Consider the following 18,236-nt stretch of genomic DNA (forward strand, 5'->3'; position numbering starts at 1 on the left):
TGAGAAAATATTAATATTGGGGAAATTTGGATGAAGGGCACACAGAATTCTCTGTAATACTTTTCCAGTACTTTTAAACGTCTGAAATGGTATAAACAAAGTTTTTTAAAAAGAAAACTAATGGAGTAACAACATGACATGGGGTGAGAACTAAGATCAGAGATTGGGCAGATTATGGTTTACATGGTTTAACATCTGTTTGGAGGGAAATTTGAGAGAATCTTCCAGAATTTAAAATGTTTTTTATCTTTCAATTCAGCAACTCCATATTTGACATCTGCTTCATACAAATATACATATCCATGCACACAGATACTTATTGTGATATTGCTGTTTTTTATTAGAAAAAAAGCAAGCTAAATTTCCACTTTAAAAAGAAATGAAATTCAGGTACATTCATCCTATAGAATAAAAAGAGACAGAAGTTAGGTTTATGAAAGTCTTATATGTCCCCACCTGGAAAGAACTCCAATACACAGTAAATAAAAACAACAAAGAAATTGCAAAACAATTCATATAACAAAATCTTTTTATGGTATACCACATTATGTTAAATTACCTTTTATATTTAAAAATTATATAGAGAATGAAATACCCAGAATCAAATCTGGATTGTTTCAAATCAAAGGTGACACCTGGGGAAGAGAGAGACTAGTTCATAGAAAGAACGCTATGTCAGGAACACCAAGTGCTTACTCTATTGTTTTTGAACTGGGGATTGAACCCAGAGGCACTTAACCACTGAACCACATGCCCAGTCATTTTTAAATATATATTTTTTTTTATTTTGAGACAAGTCTCATTAAGTTACATAAGGCCTCACTATGTTGCTGAAGCTGGCTTTGAATTTGCAATCCTCCTGCCTCAGCCTCCCGAGCTGCTGGGATGACAGGCATTGTGCCACTGTGCCTGGTCATGTGTTTTAAAATACATAAATATATTAATGCATCATTTGTGCAATTCACAAGTAAAAAAAATTCACAAACTTAGTTCAAAATGAAATAGAGTTATAGTGGAGTGAGACTGTCAACTGCTGATATAGTAGAGTGGGAAAGTTCATTAGGACAGTGTCATTAGGAATGGAGAGGAGACAGAAACTGTAAGATGGAGAATGTTAGTCAGCTTTCTGTCACTGTGACATAGATGAAATATTAATCAACTTAAAAGGAAGAAAACATATTTTGACTCACAGTTTCAGAGTTTTAAGTTCATGGTTGGGTGGTTACTTTGCTTTTAGGTCTGTGGCAAGACAGAACATCACGGTGTGGAGCATGTGGTGGAACAGAGATGTTAACCAGGGATGCTGGGAAGCAAAGAGAGTCTGGGGTCCCAATATCCCCTTCCAAGGATACGTCCCTGACGACCTAATCTCTTTCCACTAAGGCTCACTTCTCAAAGGTTCCCCTATTCTCCAGTAATGCCACGGAATGGCTACCACTCCTTAAACACATGGCCTTTGGGAGAAATTTAATTTCTGAACCATAGAGAGAATATATAGGACTTGGGACTTGAAAAAATATTCACTGTGATAAGGAAGGGAAACTCTATGACCGGAATAAGCAATGTCTTTAACAGAAATAAAATAACCTACTGATTCATGAGGCAGATGATAATTTTTATTTTGAAGATACTTGATTTGAAGTACAGGAGATCCCACAAATTTAGAAATATATACCATAGAATGTACACAGGTGAGAACTGCCCTGGAATTAAATTACTAAACTCTTGGTAACACTTCTCAGTTTTGATGGAAGTTATATATACACACTTAATCCTGGGATAGCTATTTATATATAATTTGGTATTAAAATTGATCTTAAGGAGATACAAAAAAGAAATTCATTAACTTTATTTTCAACAAATATATTTCTATATAATGAGATCCATCTTCAGTATGTTAGAGTATATACTTAACACTCTAGGTCAAACTCCCCAATATGAATACAATTTGTAAAAATAAATAAGACATAAGCATATATAATTTTTGCAAATAAAATTTTTAGTGATTTAAGTGCTATTCAAGATCCTGTTTATCCTACCCTAGTTCCATTAGACTGCTGTTACCTTGGGTCTTAATAGGATACTGAAATCCATCTATATGGTTACTTGCGGCATTATTAAAATTTAAGATGGGTATGCTTTTGCAACTAGGGGGTGCTGAAGGACTAGAGAAGATGAGATTATATCCCATTAAAAAGCTCATGATCCGCAATAATCTTTTAAAAATGTCTTCAATGAACTGAAGAGCATTGATTTACAAACAGTGATTTGCAGGAGCCATAATTTTATTGAGTTGTCCATAGAAACATTCAGCTGGAACAAAACTCTCCAAATACCGTAAGTGTACTCCTTTGGTCTTACGTTTATGTTATGTGAATTACTGATAGTTCTAATTTTGGCTGTGGCAGAAATAAAAAGGAGCATTGGATGTGATATTATTAGAAAATGGGGGGTCTCATAAAAGGAGACTTAGTGCTTATTTTCAGGTTGGAACAAGATCAAAGTAAGCAAAACTCGGTCGTCTAGACTTTTGGCAAGAGAGAAAATACAAGTAGAAATGAAGTCTAACATAAACAAAGATATCATTTACATAATCTTTAAGTGTTTTGTAACATATCCCCAAATATTCAAATACATAAAATATAAAATAAAGTAGAAAACATTTTCAATTTTACTTAAAATATGTAAGTATTTTAATAAAGTAGTTAATATTCTTTCATGATTATGTTTTTTTTAAATTTCCAATTCAAGTTACTTCTAGTAATAGGGTACTTATTTCCTCTTGCTTTCTTAAAAAACATGTGAAATCATATATCTGTCATTGCATTCTGATTTAAAATATGTAAAACTCTTTTTAAGGCACAATGCTTTTGTGTACTCTCTCAACAAATGAAATCCATGAAAATCAATTTGGGTTTTAAAATAATTTAAATAAATTTTATGGTAAATATTTAACTGATGTATCTATCCTTTATGTATTTTTATTTATCAGAAGTCAGAATCCAGTATGCATTTATGTAACTGTGGGTTTCTCTTTGTTTCAAAAATGCTTTACTGTGTTTTATTATCTGGCAATTTGACAACACAGGCACATCTTAAAATGAGCTGATTTTACAAATTAATAACATTGGGAACTTTATTTCTCCACAGAGCCTGCATAATTATAACTGATATATTTCTACTTACAAAGTTTAAACAATATGTAACACTACTTGGCTTAATCTGTGATAATATCATCTAAAATTATACAAGAATAAGATGGTTTTCTTTGAAAGATACAAGGAAGGAAATTGGAAATATTACATATATTAGAATAGCGACCATAACAGGAATCAGCGTGCACATCATTTTATTACCAGAAATATCTGAAGTATTTGCAGTTTACACTAACCGAAGAAAAATGTTTGGAATTATATTATGTAGTATGCTTATCCTTCATTTATTCCTAAAGCAATATGCTTGCTGTACATATATACATCAATATTAGAGCACAGACATTATAGGATCATGCTGCCATTCAAAAGTAAGGTGCCACATTTTATTACAATCAAATGGCATCCAAAATGCAATATATTGCTATGAAAATGCAAAAGTTTTCACAGATCAGCATTTATGAATTGGGTTGGTCACAATGAAATGGGATTTTATTTGATAGAAATGGAAAAAATCATCATAAATATATAGACCAATATATAACATTGAAGAACAAGAAACAGAAGGGAAATAGTGCTCTTGCATATAGGTCAATTCGCTTTGCTGCTGTTGGAATAACAGGTTTGGCAGGGGGAGGCTTCTTATTGTTCTTTGCCTGAGATTTCCCAAGTCCATTGTTGACTTCAATGGGTTTTCCATAGCAGTCATAATTGGATAATTCAAAATCTCTTGGTAAGCTTCCAACAATGCTGAAGTCATTAGATCGCAGGTCAGACTTAGAAGTACAAACCTTTTTGCATCTGGTCTCACCAACCTGAGGATAAAAAATTAAGAACAGAATGCATTTAGATGGTACATCTAAAATTTTCTACTTATAAAACACTCCTCTTCAAAAGTATTTTTTTAAATGGCTGATTTGCACAAGAAGGTGTTTGTTTACACCACAAAGGACCAACAGAGACAGTAAACAACTAATGAAACTATCAGATTGTGTTAACATTTAGGGTTTTGAAATATTGCCTAAATAACAAGAATGTATCATGCAATAAAAGTTTGATTGGTTATTTTACATTAGGCTTGTAAGAGTTGTCTCAGTTTGAAGACCAAGTAATAAAAATTCATCCTTGTTCCAGTATGCAACCACGGTACAGATAATATTGCTATGATGTATGGGTAACAGAAATCTCCTACTTTTAATCTTGAATTTCCCTACTGCTCCTATTTCTAAATAGGGTTGTTTATAAATTACAGGCATTTATCCCTTCAATGAGACAGATCAAACCTCATGTACAAATAAGAAGTAAAAGACGGTCTCAGTTACAAAGCAAAGATTTGCTAGTGGTAGACATTCATGGCTTGTTTGTTAAAGTTGCACAAAACCATCACAGAGAAAATACAAAGAAATTTTATATACTTCACCTAGATCATACAGTACAGAGATTATTGAATTATTAGTCTTTAAATTATTAAATTTGAGTCATTTTCTTATAAAACACACAATAATTCTTTCTCACTGAACTCTTGTCTGACAATCAGAAATGTGCTTAGAAAACTTAAAGGTACATTTAACCAGCAATGCCCTAGAATAACACTATTACAAAAGGCCATGGAAAGGTGACCTAATGACTCAGTTGCTTAATTTTTTTTTTTCTGTTCTTACAACTGAGTTTTGTGATTTGCCTCTGGAATCTTCATTATTGACATTTAGCAACTTTTTACTAAAAAGGGAAACCATCTTATTATCTACTGTTTTTTATCTATTATAGTTATTCTATATTTTGCATTCTTTGTATAATTAATATATTAACACATTCTGTATATTGCATTTACCTTTACTAGATTTTGGCTAGATTTAAAAATAGGCCTAATGTAATAAATAAAACAAAACAAATTTTATTCACCAGCAATAATTTAGGTATCAGAAGACTATCTTTTATTTGACATACATTTCCTTAGCAAGTGCCGGATGGTAGTGTTCAAAAATAGATAGCAACAAATAATCCAGACATGCTAACTGAAAAAGTAAGTTCCTCAGAATTTATGCCTCTTATCAAACAATAACACTGCACTCCTTTATTGACCTTGGATATGCTAACTACTCTGAGTTGAACATTATATTTATATAATCATTGTATATGATCAAAACATCACATTGTACCACAAATGTACAAATATTATGTATCAGTAAAATAGTAAAAATTAAAAATTAAATGATAAAATAAAAAGTTGATGCTCATTTTCTAAAAAGCACATACAAATGCATTTATATGCACTCCTGACATTATACATTTAATTTATTTCCATTTTTTTTCCAATCATGGAAATTTTTTATTATATTATTTTTTAAGTTAACAAACAAATATTGGCTTCATTATTATACACTTTATTCACATCTATATATTGGGTAAGAATTTTATTGAAAGATGTTTATATAAATAAAATTGTAGAAAATGCACAAAACATATTGATAAGGAGGAATAGTAATTAGGGAGTTAAAAGTTCACCTTTGCAACTTCAAATACTTTTATAAAAAAAGATGTGAATCACCAATATGTTGAGCTTAGAGACTGCTTGTTATAAGCTCACATGAAAACACAGTCTCATCGTGGTTTAATGGGACTTTGTTTTAACTTTGGTAGGCCAAAGTGAAGAAAGAGGATCTTCCCCTGACCCCACTTTTTTAATATGCAGTTAAAATTTATCTATTGTAAGACCCCCACTGAGCCTAAAAGAGCTGTCCCTACATTTGGAGGGTGTCAGCACAGGTTCCAGGACTGGTTAATGGAGAGAAAGAGGTGACAATCATAACAACTAAAGTCTAATTTCTTTAAATATGAATTCAGGAAGCACACACACATGCACACACTCACACTCACACGTTTACCTCTGGCCCCCATTCACTGTCCCACTGAAGTTGTACAGAATGAGTTTTTAAAATTATTTTTAGCAACTCATCCACCATTTAAGTTCCACTGCCTGTGCACATGTAAGCACATGCACAAGCATGTGCACACACACACATACACACACACACGTACCTTTTCTGTTGTTGCTCCAGATAGAATCCCAGACAGAAGACCTCATGGAAAGCTCAAGTTTCCAGTGCCAGTTAAGGCATGTGTCAGCCTCTATGTGGTTCAGTGAACTTTTTAAAAGAGCAAATCACTACCTTGATTGGAGCAGAAGTTAAGAACAGACTCCAAGTATGAAATCTTCCCATTATCCTCAGAATCTCAGAGCAATCTTTAAATTCAGGGATTCTGGGAATCCCAGTCTTATTTTCTCCCTTTACAATTCTGGATATCAAAGGCTTTAGTTGCACTAAAGAATTCACTTTGCAAAACAAAGGAGTACTCTAGTTCCTGCAATAGACTTCAAAAGCATAACTCCTTATCATTTATTTTTAATTTTTGCACAAACAAGACCAAATGGTTTTACTGTAGAAATGTACTTATTATAAATCAGAATTTTTAAAACAGCTTAAGATGTGATTTTATTGTCTGTAAGTAGCTAAACATGCAACCAAATTTATATGATTGTGACCTATGTCACACATGAATATTTAAAAATTTTAAATATTTTTGTTTATATAACCATATTCTTTGATGAAGCATTTTAATAATTTAAAGATTTTTTTCCTACACAGTTTATTATGTGGCTATAGAATATTATGTTTATGCGGAGAGATTATTTAAATATAATAGACATGAAACTAAAAGAATAACTTCTTCAAGGTTAAAGCAATGTACAAAAGCAGTCCAAAAAACTTCAGGTTGGTTATATTAAGATTTTTACCCTTTTAATTCACTGAAACCTCTCTCAAAGATATATTGGAGAATTCTTATATTCAAACGATTAGAGTACTCTTTGTGCTCCTGAGTATGTGCGTGTACATGCCAGTGGAAAAAATAATTTTTAATGATGATACAACTGAATAAGTAAGATTAGTTTCCCAACTGCGGGGATGGGGGGAGGGTCTTTGAGGTTTTATTTAATTAATTAATTTATTTATTTATTTAACTTTTTTTTTTTTAAATTTTTGGTGGTCACAACATCTCTGTTTGTATGTGGTGCTGAGGATTGAACCCGGGCCATATGCATGCCAGGTGAGCTAACTAGTTGGCTGATCTTTTGTTTCATTCATCAGAGATTTCACACATACAAAAAGTTGATACTTTACACCTTATTAGAATATCAAATATATACATGAACATATAAAAGTGCTTGTAGTATGGACACCATTTTCAGTAGTTATAATATGGAAAGAAATAAACTGCTTAAAATAATAACCACACTTAATAACCCCACTTGTGGCATAAAAGGAGAAATGTGAGTGAACTATCAAATTAGTGAACCAAATATTAAAATAGCTGAGAAAGTATTACCGTTAAAATTTGAAAAAAAAATCTACACATTCCTAAAAATAAGTATGGCTGTGTTAATCTATAATTTATAATTTTTCAATTGTTCCTTAGTATGAATATATGCCTCATTTACTTTCATCATATAAATTTCTGTCACTTCTGAAATTACTGGTAGCAAAAACAAGGTAGCACAATAAAGAAGTTGACAAGAATTTTTTTTTAAATGATGCAGATAAAACATTTCTAATGCTTCAAACTTTAGCCTCTAAGACTTTTTGTGGTCCTTTTAAGTTTCCACTGATATGCATTTAAAAGCAAATATTTAGTGCAGTATTTCTTGACATGAAGACTTAGGCATGATTTCATGGTGATATGATTTCTTCCACAGAAGATACAGACGAAATAATTTGCATCTATCAAATGTTAATCAATCCTTATTCAAAACCAAATCATCATTATGTTAAAAAAAACAACATCTCATTGGTGGACAAATAGCAGCTTTTTAATTTAATTTACTCCCAAATTATGAGCATGCATATTATTTGCATTTTATTCATAAAACCTTTGGTGTATGACTCAGAAAAGGTGCTGTGGAGAGGGTGATAATACCAATAGCAGATCCTCAATTGCTTTTGTCGCATAAAAGGAGAAACGTGAGTGAACTATCAAATTAGTGACCCAAATATTAAAATAGCTGAGAAAGTATTTACCATTAAGATTTGAAAAAAGTCTAGGCAATTATGTATATATGATGATAAAATTTTTGTATGCAGGCCACAAACCTCATACTAAAAAAAAGACTAAATTATTGTTTATCTTTTCTACCTTTTAAAGTCATTCTTTTCTTGAGCAAGCACAATATTATTTGAAAATTAGCTTCAATTTCTATAGTCCAAATTACATTATACTTCCATTAATTACTATTGTCATTCCACATAAAAATAAATGACATAGCACCTGATTGAAATTACTTGGCAAAAGGCTATGTTTGGAAAAGTGAAATACATTGAAACAAATGAAGTTTGAATCCAAAACCACAAATATATTTTTCACAGGAAAACCACTAGCATGAAAGAAAACAGAAAAATAGAATTTAAAAATTGTTTCCATTATTATACTTTCTTTCATGCATCCAATATGGATCAATCTTAGAAATAAAGTTACAGAGTTTATGTAGGTTTGATGTGTACATTCAAGCTTATTTATTTTTAGACTCATCATTTTGAAATCTGTCTCAAAATAAAAATATTACCTGAGTATAATATTTATTATGGAAAGTTTATTTTCTCTGATAGAGACTAAGAATAATTTACATTTATTTCCAGAGATTAAAATTTATGGTCAATTCTTACACTATGTAAGCACTTCTCTGATTTTTATAGCAAAAAAGCCATAGCAGTTTCAGAATCCAGAGAAGCCATGTTATTATTAGCAGCTAAAAACATAATTAAAATACAGAAGTCCTTAAATGTGTTGAACTTTTATTCACTGGGTTATTATTTTAATGCTTGAAAGATAACTTTAAAATAACATAATTGAGTCTAATATTTCAGGGATTCTCTTTTCCTTCATAACCATGTTCATAAATAATCTTAATATGCTCTATAATGCTCTAAAAAGATGCTTCCAATTAGTCTCCTTCCATCAATATTCTACTTGACAGAGTACATTAAGATGTCAAGATCATCCATACATTGGTACTCTGTTACTAGGGGATTTCTGCAGTTATTAAGACCCCATAACACACCAGTGGATGGAACTGATTATGGCATTGTTTGAAAATAAGCATCTGTTCTGTGGAACATCCTTGCTTTCTTTATGCACCAGATCTCAACCAAAGCTCAAGGTAGAGGGATCGGTGGGATGGAAACTTGAGGAACTCCCACCTCGGTACATGAGCAACAAGGCCCCTCTCCCTGTGCAGTGTCCATACAGACTATATAGAAGATGTGGACTTCCATCTCCACCCAGCAGTAATAAGGTACTCCTTCTCCTCCACATTGGGGTGAGATCATAACAGCTCAACCATGCAGTCAGAAGGCACCCCTCTGATGTGTCAATAGAGACCACATGGGGAACTCTCCATCCCACCCAGTAGTAACAATCCCACCTTTACTGAGTGGTAAACCTGGACTTCCTTTTCCTGGAAGGACAGAGTCAGAAAAAGCCAGCTGAAACAGGTTTAAACAAGATTCAACAATTCATAATATAATGTGAAAATGTCTAGTTTACAACTGAAAATCATTCATCATGCCAAGAACTGGAAAAAATCACAAACTGAATGGAAATAACTCAGTGGATGTCAAACATGCAAAATCTGAGAAAGATATCAGGGCATTGATGATAAATATGCTACAGTGAACTATCATATTATGCTTGAAAAAATTTTAAAAAAATAGAATGCATCAGTGAAGAAATGCAAACTGCAAGCAAAAGACACACACACACACACACACACACACACACACACACACAACCACACACACCAAATGGTAAATTTTAGTACTGAAAAAATATAAAACTAAATCCTAAAGCTTATGGATGGTATCAACAGGAAAATGGAGGGGCAGAGGAAAGAATCAGTGAACTGAGAGGTATAACACAAGACATTATCTCATCTCAAAAATAACACAAGAAAATGGGGAAAAATGAAAAGAGCCTGGGGACATAAAAATATTACAATGGCTCTAACATTTTTGTAATCAGAGTCAGAAAGATGGGAGAAAGAGGGCATGTCTGAAAAAGTCCTCAAAGAAACAATAACTTAAAACTTTACATATAAACAGGAGACATAAATCTACATTTTCAACAAGCTGAACAAATCACAAAGAAGATTAACCTAAAAAAACCCCACAGAAACATTTAACTTAACTTCTGGTCACTAAAGACCAAAAAAAGAACAAATTGAAATGCAAAAACAAGAGACACTTTTCCTATAGGGAAAAAATAATTAGAATGTCACATTTTCATGAAAAGCCATGAGGTCAGAAGGAAGAGGCACAATACTGGTAAGGTACTAATAAAAATGAAGTGTCACATCAGAGTCCCATCCCCAGAGAAAATATCATCCAGGAATGAGAGAAAAACCAAGACATTCTCAGATGAAGGAAAACAAGAGTTCTCACCAGTACAACTATCCCAAAACAAAAATGGATAAAAGAATTATTTAAACAAAAAGAAAAGAATAAAACATCACCTTGGAATATTAGAATGCAAGAAAAAATATAGTAAGAATATACAATAAGCTTTACTTCTCCTGAATTTCGTAAATTATATTTTATAAGGAAATAAAAATCATAACACTGTTTAATGTGGTTCTAAATGTACACAGAAGAAACATTTAAGGCAATTATAAAGAAGTAGATAAAAGGATGTCAAGGGAAGCATGATTTTGCACATCTACAAACTTCTTAAGATGATGGCAGCAGTAGACTGTGGTAAGTTATGTATCCATGATATAGTATCTTGAACAACCACTAAATAAGTTATACAAAGAGAATATAGAATATTCAAAATGAAATTCTAAAAATTGTTCAAGTAACCCACATGAAACAGGAAAGAGAAAATGGACAAACAAAAACAAGATAGGAACTTACAAATGAAATATAGACTGAAATCCTAACACGTCAATAATTACATTAAGTATAAATGATCTAAATAAACCAGCTAAAACATTAGACTTGGCAGAGCAACAACCATAAACCAGCTACCAGTTGTGTACCAGACACTCACTTGAAGTATAATAACATAGACATGCTGGATGTAAAAGGGTATGTAAAAGGGTAGGAAAAGAGATATTACAGACATGCCTTTATCAAAGCCATGCAGTTTCATATTAATGAAATTTTTTTCACTACTCTTCATGAAGTGTATTAGGAAATGTAAAAGTTATACAATCTGAAGAAGCCTCCCCAAAAGTAGCAGCTAAGGATTTGCGGATGGTCTGGGCTTTAGGCTCGGAAAATGAGCGTAATGATAATAACAACAACAACAAAGGAGCTGTAGGCAGTACCATAGTTCATTTGCTTTTCTAGTGATGGTCAGCAAACTTATAGAGTGGTATGAGGTCTGAACATAAGCAGAGCAGATAAGATTTTTAAGATTGGAGGACAGTGTGAATTGGTCAGTCTGCTATGGAATTTGTCATCCTTAATGGAATGAAAATGGTCTCCTGGTTAACTAGTCTTCCCTACAAGAAGACATCAAAAAGGGGCCCTTTAGGGTAGGGAGAGACCAACCTTAATCAAAGAAGCTGCCTGTTGTTCCAGGACTTGTTATTACTCGACTCTGAAGGCAATGCCTACTATTCTTATATCAATGCCAGGATCCAGTGGCCAGGCAAGGTCAAGGAATGAAACCCTATCCAATTCTCCAGCCACTAATGGTTGGACTAAGTCAGTAGCCTGCCTGGTGTATTCTATAGGCAGTTCTCTAACTCCCTGGGGAACAGGTGGGTTATTTCATCAAGGGCATTGGTTCCCCCAAGTCTCATGACTGATGGAAGGTCCCTGTGGTCCTCTGTCCTTTCACCAAGGTCTATCAGAGGAGAAACATAGGGAGTCCCACATTCCGGCAAGATCTCCCTGTTTAATTATAACCGTGAAAACAAGCTTGTCGTGAGCAGTTAATAAATCACGTGAAACCTGGACCTTGAGGCCTACTTTTGAGAACCCTGTGATGGGAGGGCGCCAGGAGAAAGCCCATTTGCAGCTTGACTCCTGTCGATAGGAAAGTTCCTTGCTTGCTATGGAATTCACTAGTTCAAAATCCTTGATCTCAGATCCCAGCTGCCCAGGGGTAGAAGAGATGGGCTTAGTGGGCTACGCCCCAACTGTGTTGTTTTCCTCAACTTCGTCCTTGCTTACCCTAGAAGTTTTCACACCGAAACCCTTTAATGACCATAACTATAAAATAAATGCTCGGGTTCTCATTCCCTTTGTTATATCCAGCCTCCATCAGAGCTGGATCACCCCTTGGGCCCCTGCTTTTCACTTATTTCCATGTCTTTGTCTTTATCTCTTAAATTTCTTATACCTTTCATATTTCTAATATGACTTACTGCCCTCATTCGGGCAAACTGAACATGCAATGTTTTTTATCATTAAACTCAGTGGAAAGTCCTCAAGACATTTTTAATTAAGTTACTGATTTTTTATTAAGTAGTGTTTGATGTACGTGTTTTGAATGTTATCTAGCCCAAAATGTATGTTGGGCTCAATTCCTTTTCATCTGTGAGAAAGATAAAGTAAGTGAATGTGAATTCTGTCACATCTTTTCACACAGAGAACAGTATCTCTGTCCTGATACTGCAGAGAGGATGGGGAATCATTTCAATGAATAATGTCATTCTTACCTGCAATGTGCTAATATGAACAGGAGTCCCTGTACCATTCACAGGATTCTTTTTAGCTGCATTTCCACCTTTCCCATCTGCTTGCTCAGCCTTAGCGATTCTGGCTTTCTCAGCCTCAACTCTTTTAGGGTTGTTCAACATCACCTGGACAACAGCATACTCCACCAGGGAAGCAAACCCAAAGAGGAGACAAGCAATGAGCCAAACATCAAGGGCCTTCACGTAGGATACTTTGGGAAGCTCAGCAGCAAGGGTGGTGCACTCAGAGGCCAAGCTCAGGACAGAGAAGATGCCTACAGAAACAGAAACGGAAATTAAAAGTTGCCTGGATCCCTAAAAAATGATGTGCACTCATTGATGATTCACTAATTTCCTCCCCAGTAATTTTCAATGAGTCATAAACAATTCGTTAGGTCCTTCTAGATCTCAAAGACTAGAAGAAATAATGTATATATGCTTTTTATAATATATAAAATATTATTGATTAGGTTTTGGGATGTTTGTAAATACTTAACATCTTAAAAATAAACATTCAATGAAAACACAATTTGGTTCTGGTTTAAATACTGAAGTTGTCTAAACTATTTTATGGGATCTGAGGAACTATAGAGCTCTCTGATTAAAGAGGATTATTTCATTCTTCAGTTTTGTTTCAGGGATATTTCAATTACAGAAGGAATTTACACGCATGAACAACCAAATTTGAACAAAACAGAATTTACAAATATATTTTTTGATAAGAATTATTTTTAAAAAAAGATCTGATAGAGAAGACAAAGTAGAGAATATTTATGATTGCTTCAGGAAAAGCCAATAGCAACAACATCCAATTAATTATAACTTTTCAACAAAAGGATTAGAATTCTACTACACATAATATTAACTGTACATAAAAACTTGATAAGTCAATTTAACTAAAGTCATTAAAGCTAGCATAATACACTTTAAATCACATAATTTTAAAGTCCTAATGAAGAATCCCAAAAATGAATCTTTCTCAATTGCTACCCTCTATCCAATTTTCCCTTCTCACTTTCTCCCTTGCTTCATATTTTCAGGAAAAGGGAATCGGAAATATGATCTGTTGACACAGGCTACCAGTTACACAATGGGTCAGAAGAAACCTCATTCACTCTCAAAGGAGACTCCCTTTAAGTCAACTCAGTTACAGGCTAGACTTGGCTCTCTGAGTCCATTTCACTTAATCGGATGAATATAGTATTTTCTTCTTAGATGTGGCCCCTTTTAAGGATTAATGAATATATAATTACAATAATAAAAAGTATACTGAACTCTCATTTCCCTTCCGTTTAGGGGATAAGCACTATATGATTATTAATAATTGGTTAAAGCACTAAAATTATATTCTATTAATTACATAATTTTAAAAGCTTCTGAAAGGTGTCAGTTTTGTTAAATTGTTCAAGAACCTAAGATACTCTCTACTAGATATACGACCAATAGCACTTATACAGTTTTAATGCAATTCCTATTGAAATGCCAAAAATGTTCATAGAGATAGAAAGAGCAGTCATGATGTTCATTTGGAAAAATAAGAGACCCAGAATAGCCAAAGCAATTCTTGGTGAGAAAAGTGAAACAGGAGCCATCACTATACCAGACCTTAAATTATATTACAGAGCTATGGTAACAAAAACAGCATGGCATTTGTACCAAAACAGACTTACTATATGAGTGTACCTTAAATGTATGAGTGAAAAAGATACACTCATACCAATGGAAAAGAATACAAGAAACAGAGACAAACCCATATAAGTACAGTTATCTCATACTAGACAAAGACACCATAAACATGTTGGAGAAAAGATAGCCTCTTCCACAAATGGTGCTAGGATATCTGGAAATCCACTTGTAGCAGAATAAAACATAAAGCCTATTTCTCACCCTTGACAAAACTCAATTCAAAGTTTATCCAAGACATAGATATTTCAAAAACTGTACATCACCTATAAGAAAATATAGGCCCAACACACTCCATTGTGTCAGCTTAGGTACTGATTTCTCAACAAAACTCATAAAGCACAGGAAGTAAAATCAAGAATCAATAATTGGAATGGAATCAAACCAGAAAGGTTCTTCACAGCAAAGAAACAATCAAGGTCATGAAGAGAGAGCTTACAGAATGGAAGAAAATCTTTACCACCTGCACCTCAGCCAGAGCATTTATCTCTGGGGGATATACAAGGAATCCAAAATACTTAACACCAAAAAAGCCAAATAACCCAGTCAATAAATGGGCAAAGGAATTGAACAGACACTTCACAGAAGAAATAAAATTGATCAACAAATATATGAAAAAAATGTTGAACATGTCTAGCAATTAGAGAAATGCAAAACAAAACTACACTGAGGTTTCATTCCACTCCAGTCAGAATGGCAATTATCAAGAATACAAGAATAAATTATCAAGAATAACTGTTGATGATAATGTGGGGAAAACGTATACTCATACATTGCTGGTGGGACTGCAAATTGGTGCAACTACTTTGGAAAGCAGTATGGAGATTCTTCAGATAACTTGGAATGGAACCACCATTTGACCCAGTTATCCCACTCCTCAGCATATATCCAAAGGACTTAAAATCAGCATACTACAGTTATGCAGCCATGTCACTATTAATAGGAGTTAAATTCACAATAGCTAAGCTATGGAACCAACCCAGGTGCCCTTCAACAGATGAATGGATAAAGAAAATGTGATACATATACACTATGGAATATTACTCAGCCCAAAGAAGAACAAAATTATGGCATTTTCAGTTAAATAAATGGAGCTGGAGAATATCATGGTAAGCAAAACAAGCCAAACCCAAATAACTAGAGGCCAAATGTTTTCTCTGATATGCAGATGCTAATTCACAATAAGGGGCAGCTGTGGTCGCCAGGAAAGGATTAGATTAGATTAGATTAGATTAGATTAGATTAGATTAGATTAGATTAGAATTGGATTAGAGAGAGGAATGAGGGGAAGAAGTATCCTGGTAGGAAGGAAAGCAGAAGAGGAATCAGACAATATTACTCTGTGTGCATATATAATTACATGACAGATGTAATTCCACATCATGTACAACCAGAAGAATAAGAAGTTATACTCCATCTATGTATGATGTGTCAATATGTATTCTACTGTTATGTATAACTAGTATGAACAATTTAAAAATAAAAAAATAAAAGGGTTACTAGTGCCCTTTCGTCAGTAATAATAATAATAAAAGACTCCTGAAATACAAGAAGTAAAATCATGAACCAATAAATGCAAGGAATGATATGAAACTAAAAAGCTTCTTCACAGCAAAGGAAACAATCAAGAATGTGAAGAGAAAGCCCACAGAATGGGCCACCATCTTTGCCACCTTTGTACCTCATATACAGCACTAATCTATTAATCTCCAGGATATACAAAGAACTCAAAAAACTAAACCAAAAAAAAAAAAAAAAGAAAGAAAGAAAGAAAAAGAAAAAAGCACCCAATCAATGCATGGGCAAAGGAACTGAACAGTTACTTTACATGGATTTTAGTAGGAACATCTTTACTGCTTTCCTTGCTTCACCTTTACCTGCCATCAGAATATAAAGTAGGCTACATTCAATTTGGTGAAAATTGATTTAAATTAGCCAGGTTGGTGGCGCACACCTGTAATACTCGTGACCTGGGAGGCTGCGGCAAGTCAGGGCCATCCCACGGAGCATTCCTGAGCCTAGTTACTTTTGCAGGAAGGAGAAAGATAAGGGGAAAAAGGCAGGAAAACAAAGGAAGCCTAGGACACATAAAAAGGGCAGAACACCTCATTTCTTGGGATACCAGGATACAAGCTGTGGCCTCCTTCTCCCTCCCTCATAAGGAGAAGTCTATGTTACCCCTTTTTAAATAAACCCTGCTTCATAAAACAACAACAACATCAACAAAAACAAAAACGAAAACAAAAGACAATTGCAAGTTCAAGGTCAGTCTCAGCAACTTAGTGAGGCCCTAAGCAACTTAGTGAGAAGGTATCTCAAAATAAAAAAAAATAAAAGAGCTGGGGGATGTGGCTCAGTGGTTATGTGCCCCTGGTTCAGCACCCCTGGGTTAAATCCCCAATACTCCATTTAAAAAAAAAAACTGATTAGAATTGGAGTCTGATCATACTTTAAAGCCATTAGAAGGTTCTTATGTTGCTCTGAATAATGTTCAGAATGCATTCAGAGGTGTTCTGTGGTCCAACCCTCACCATGGCTAATCTTTCGGACCTCATCTCTCATTGCTCCACCTTTACCTCATTCTGTTCCAGCTATGCTGGCCTCTTTACTGTTCACCAAATACTCCAGCCATGAGCCTGCCTCAGTGATGCAGCCTCTGATGCTCACTGCCCATGCCCACTCTTTTTGTTTGTTCTGTTTCGTTTTTATGGGTACATTATGATTGTATATAACAGTAGGATTCATTGAGACCTATGTGTCGTTGCACATAATTTGATCAATTTCATTCTCCAGTACCTCCCCTTTCCTACCCTCCTCTATCCCCCTGCTCCTTTCTTCTAACTTAATGTTTTCTTTTCTACTTTCATGACATCATTTTCTTTTTCTTTTCTTTTTTTTTCTGTCCAGGTTCCACACATGAGAGGAAAACATATGACCCTGGACTTTCTGAGTTTGGCTTATTCCCTTTAATAAAATGCTCTCCAGTTCCATTTTCCTGCAAATGACAGGGTTTAATACTGCTTTATGGTAGAATAAAACGCCACTGTGTATATATACACCATATTCCCTTATCCATTATCGGTTGGTAGGCTATCTGGGCTGTTCCATAATTTGGTTATTGTGAGTTGTGCTGCTATATGAATGGATAGTCATGCATCACTATAGTATGCTTACTTTAATTCTTTAGGATAAATACTGAGGAGCTGAGGAGTAGTATACCAGGGTCATTTGGTGGCTCCAATCCTGCTCTTTCCAGGATGGTTGTACTAATTTACAGTCCCACCATCAGTGTGTAGGTGCTCTTTTCCGCTCACATCCTTGCCAGCCCTTATTATTACTTGTACAGATAAAGTTATCTGGTTCTTAACAAAAGTGCCAAAAACATACATGGCAGAAAAGACAACCTTCTTAACAAATGGTGCTGGGTAAAATGGACATCCATATGTGAAAGAATAAAACTAGTTCCCTATCTCTCACTCTGCACCAAAGTCAAACTCAAATGCATCAAAGTCCTAGGAATTAGGGCAGAAACTTTCCAACTGCTAGAAGAAAACACAGGGGCAACAATCCAACATGAAGGCACAGGCAATGGCTTTCTCAATAAGACTCTAAAGCTCAGGAAGGAAAGTAATGGCAAGAATTTTAAAATGAGATGGCATCAAATT

The 18,236-nt window shown here is 34.2% G+C and overlaps 1 protein-coding gene across 2 annotated transcripts in view; it reads right to left on the reverse strand.

The window, feature by feature from the left end:
• Positions 1-1,594: 1,594 nt before the first annotated feature.
• Positions 1,595-18,236, reverse strand: part of Glrb (glycine receptor beta) — an 86,410-nt gene continuing 69,768 nt past the window's right edge. For both annotated transcript variants that reach the window (XM_078021966.1, XM_005330924.4), the window contains 2 exons: positions 12,871-13,163; positions 1,595-3,967 (listed from right to left, as the gene is read on the reverse strand). In XM_078021966.1, coding sequence (XP_077878092.1) covers positions 3,671-3,967; positions 12,871-13,163 — 590 coding nt within the window. In that variant the 3' untranslated portion in view covers positions 1,595-3,670. The remainder of the gene's footprint in view (positions 3,968-12,870; positions 13,164-18,236) is intronic.

Source organism: Ictidomys tridecemlineatus, chromosome 9, assembly GCF_052094955.1.
Source record: "Ictidomys tridecemlineatus isolate mIctTri1 chromosome 9, mIctTri1.hap1, whole genome shotgun sequence".
Classification (NCBI taxonomy): domain Eukaryota; kingdom Metazoa; phylum Chordata; class Mammalia; order Rodentia; family Sciuridae; genus Ictidomys; species Ictidomys tridecemlineatus.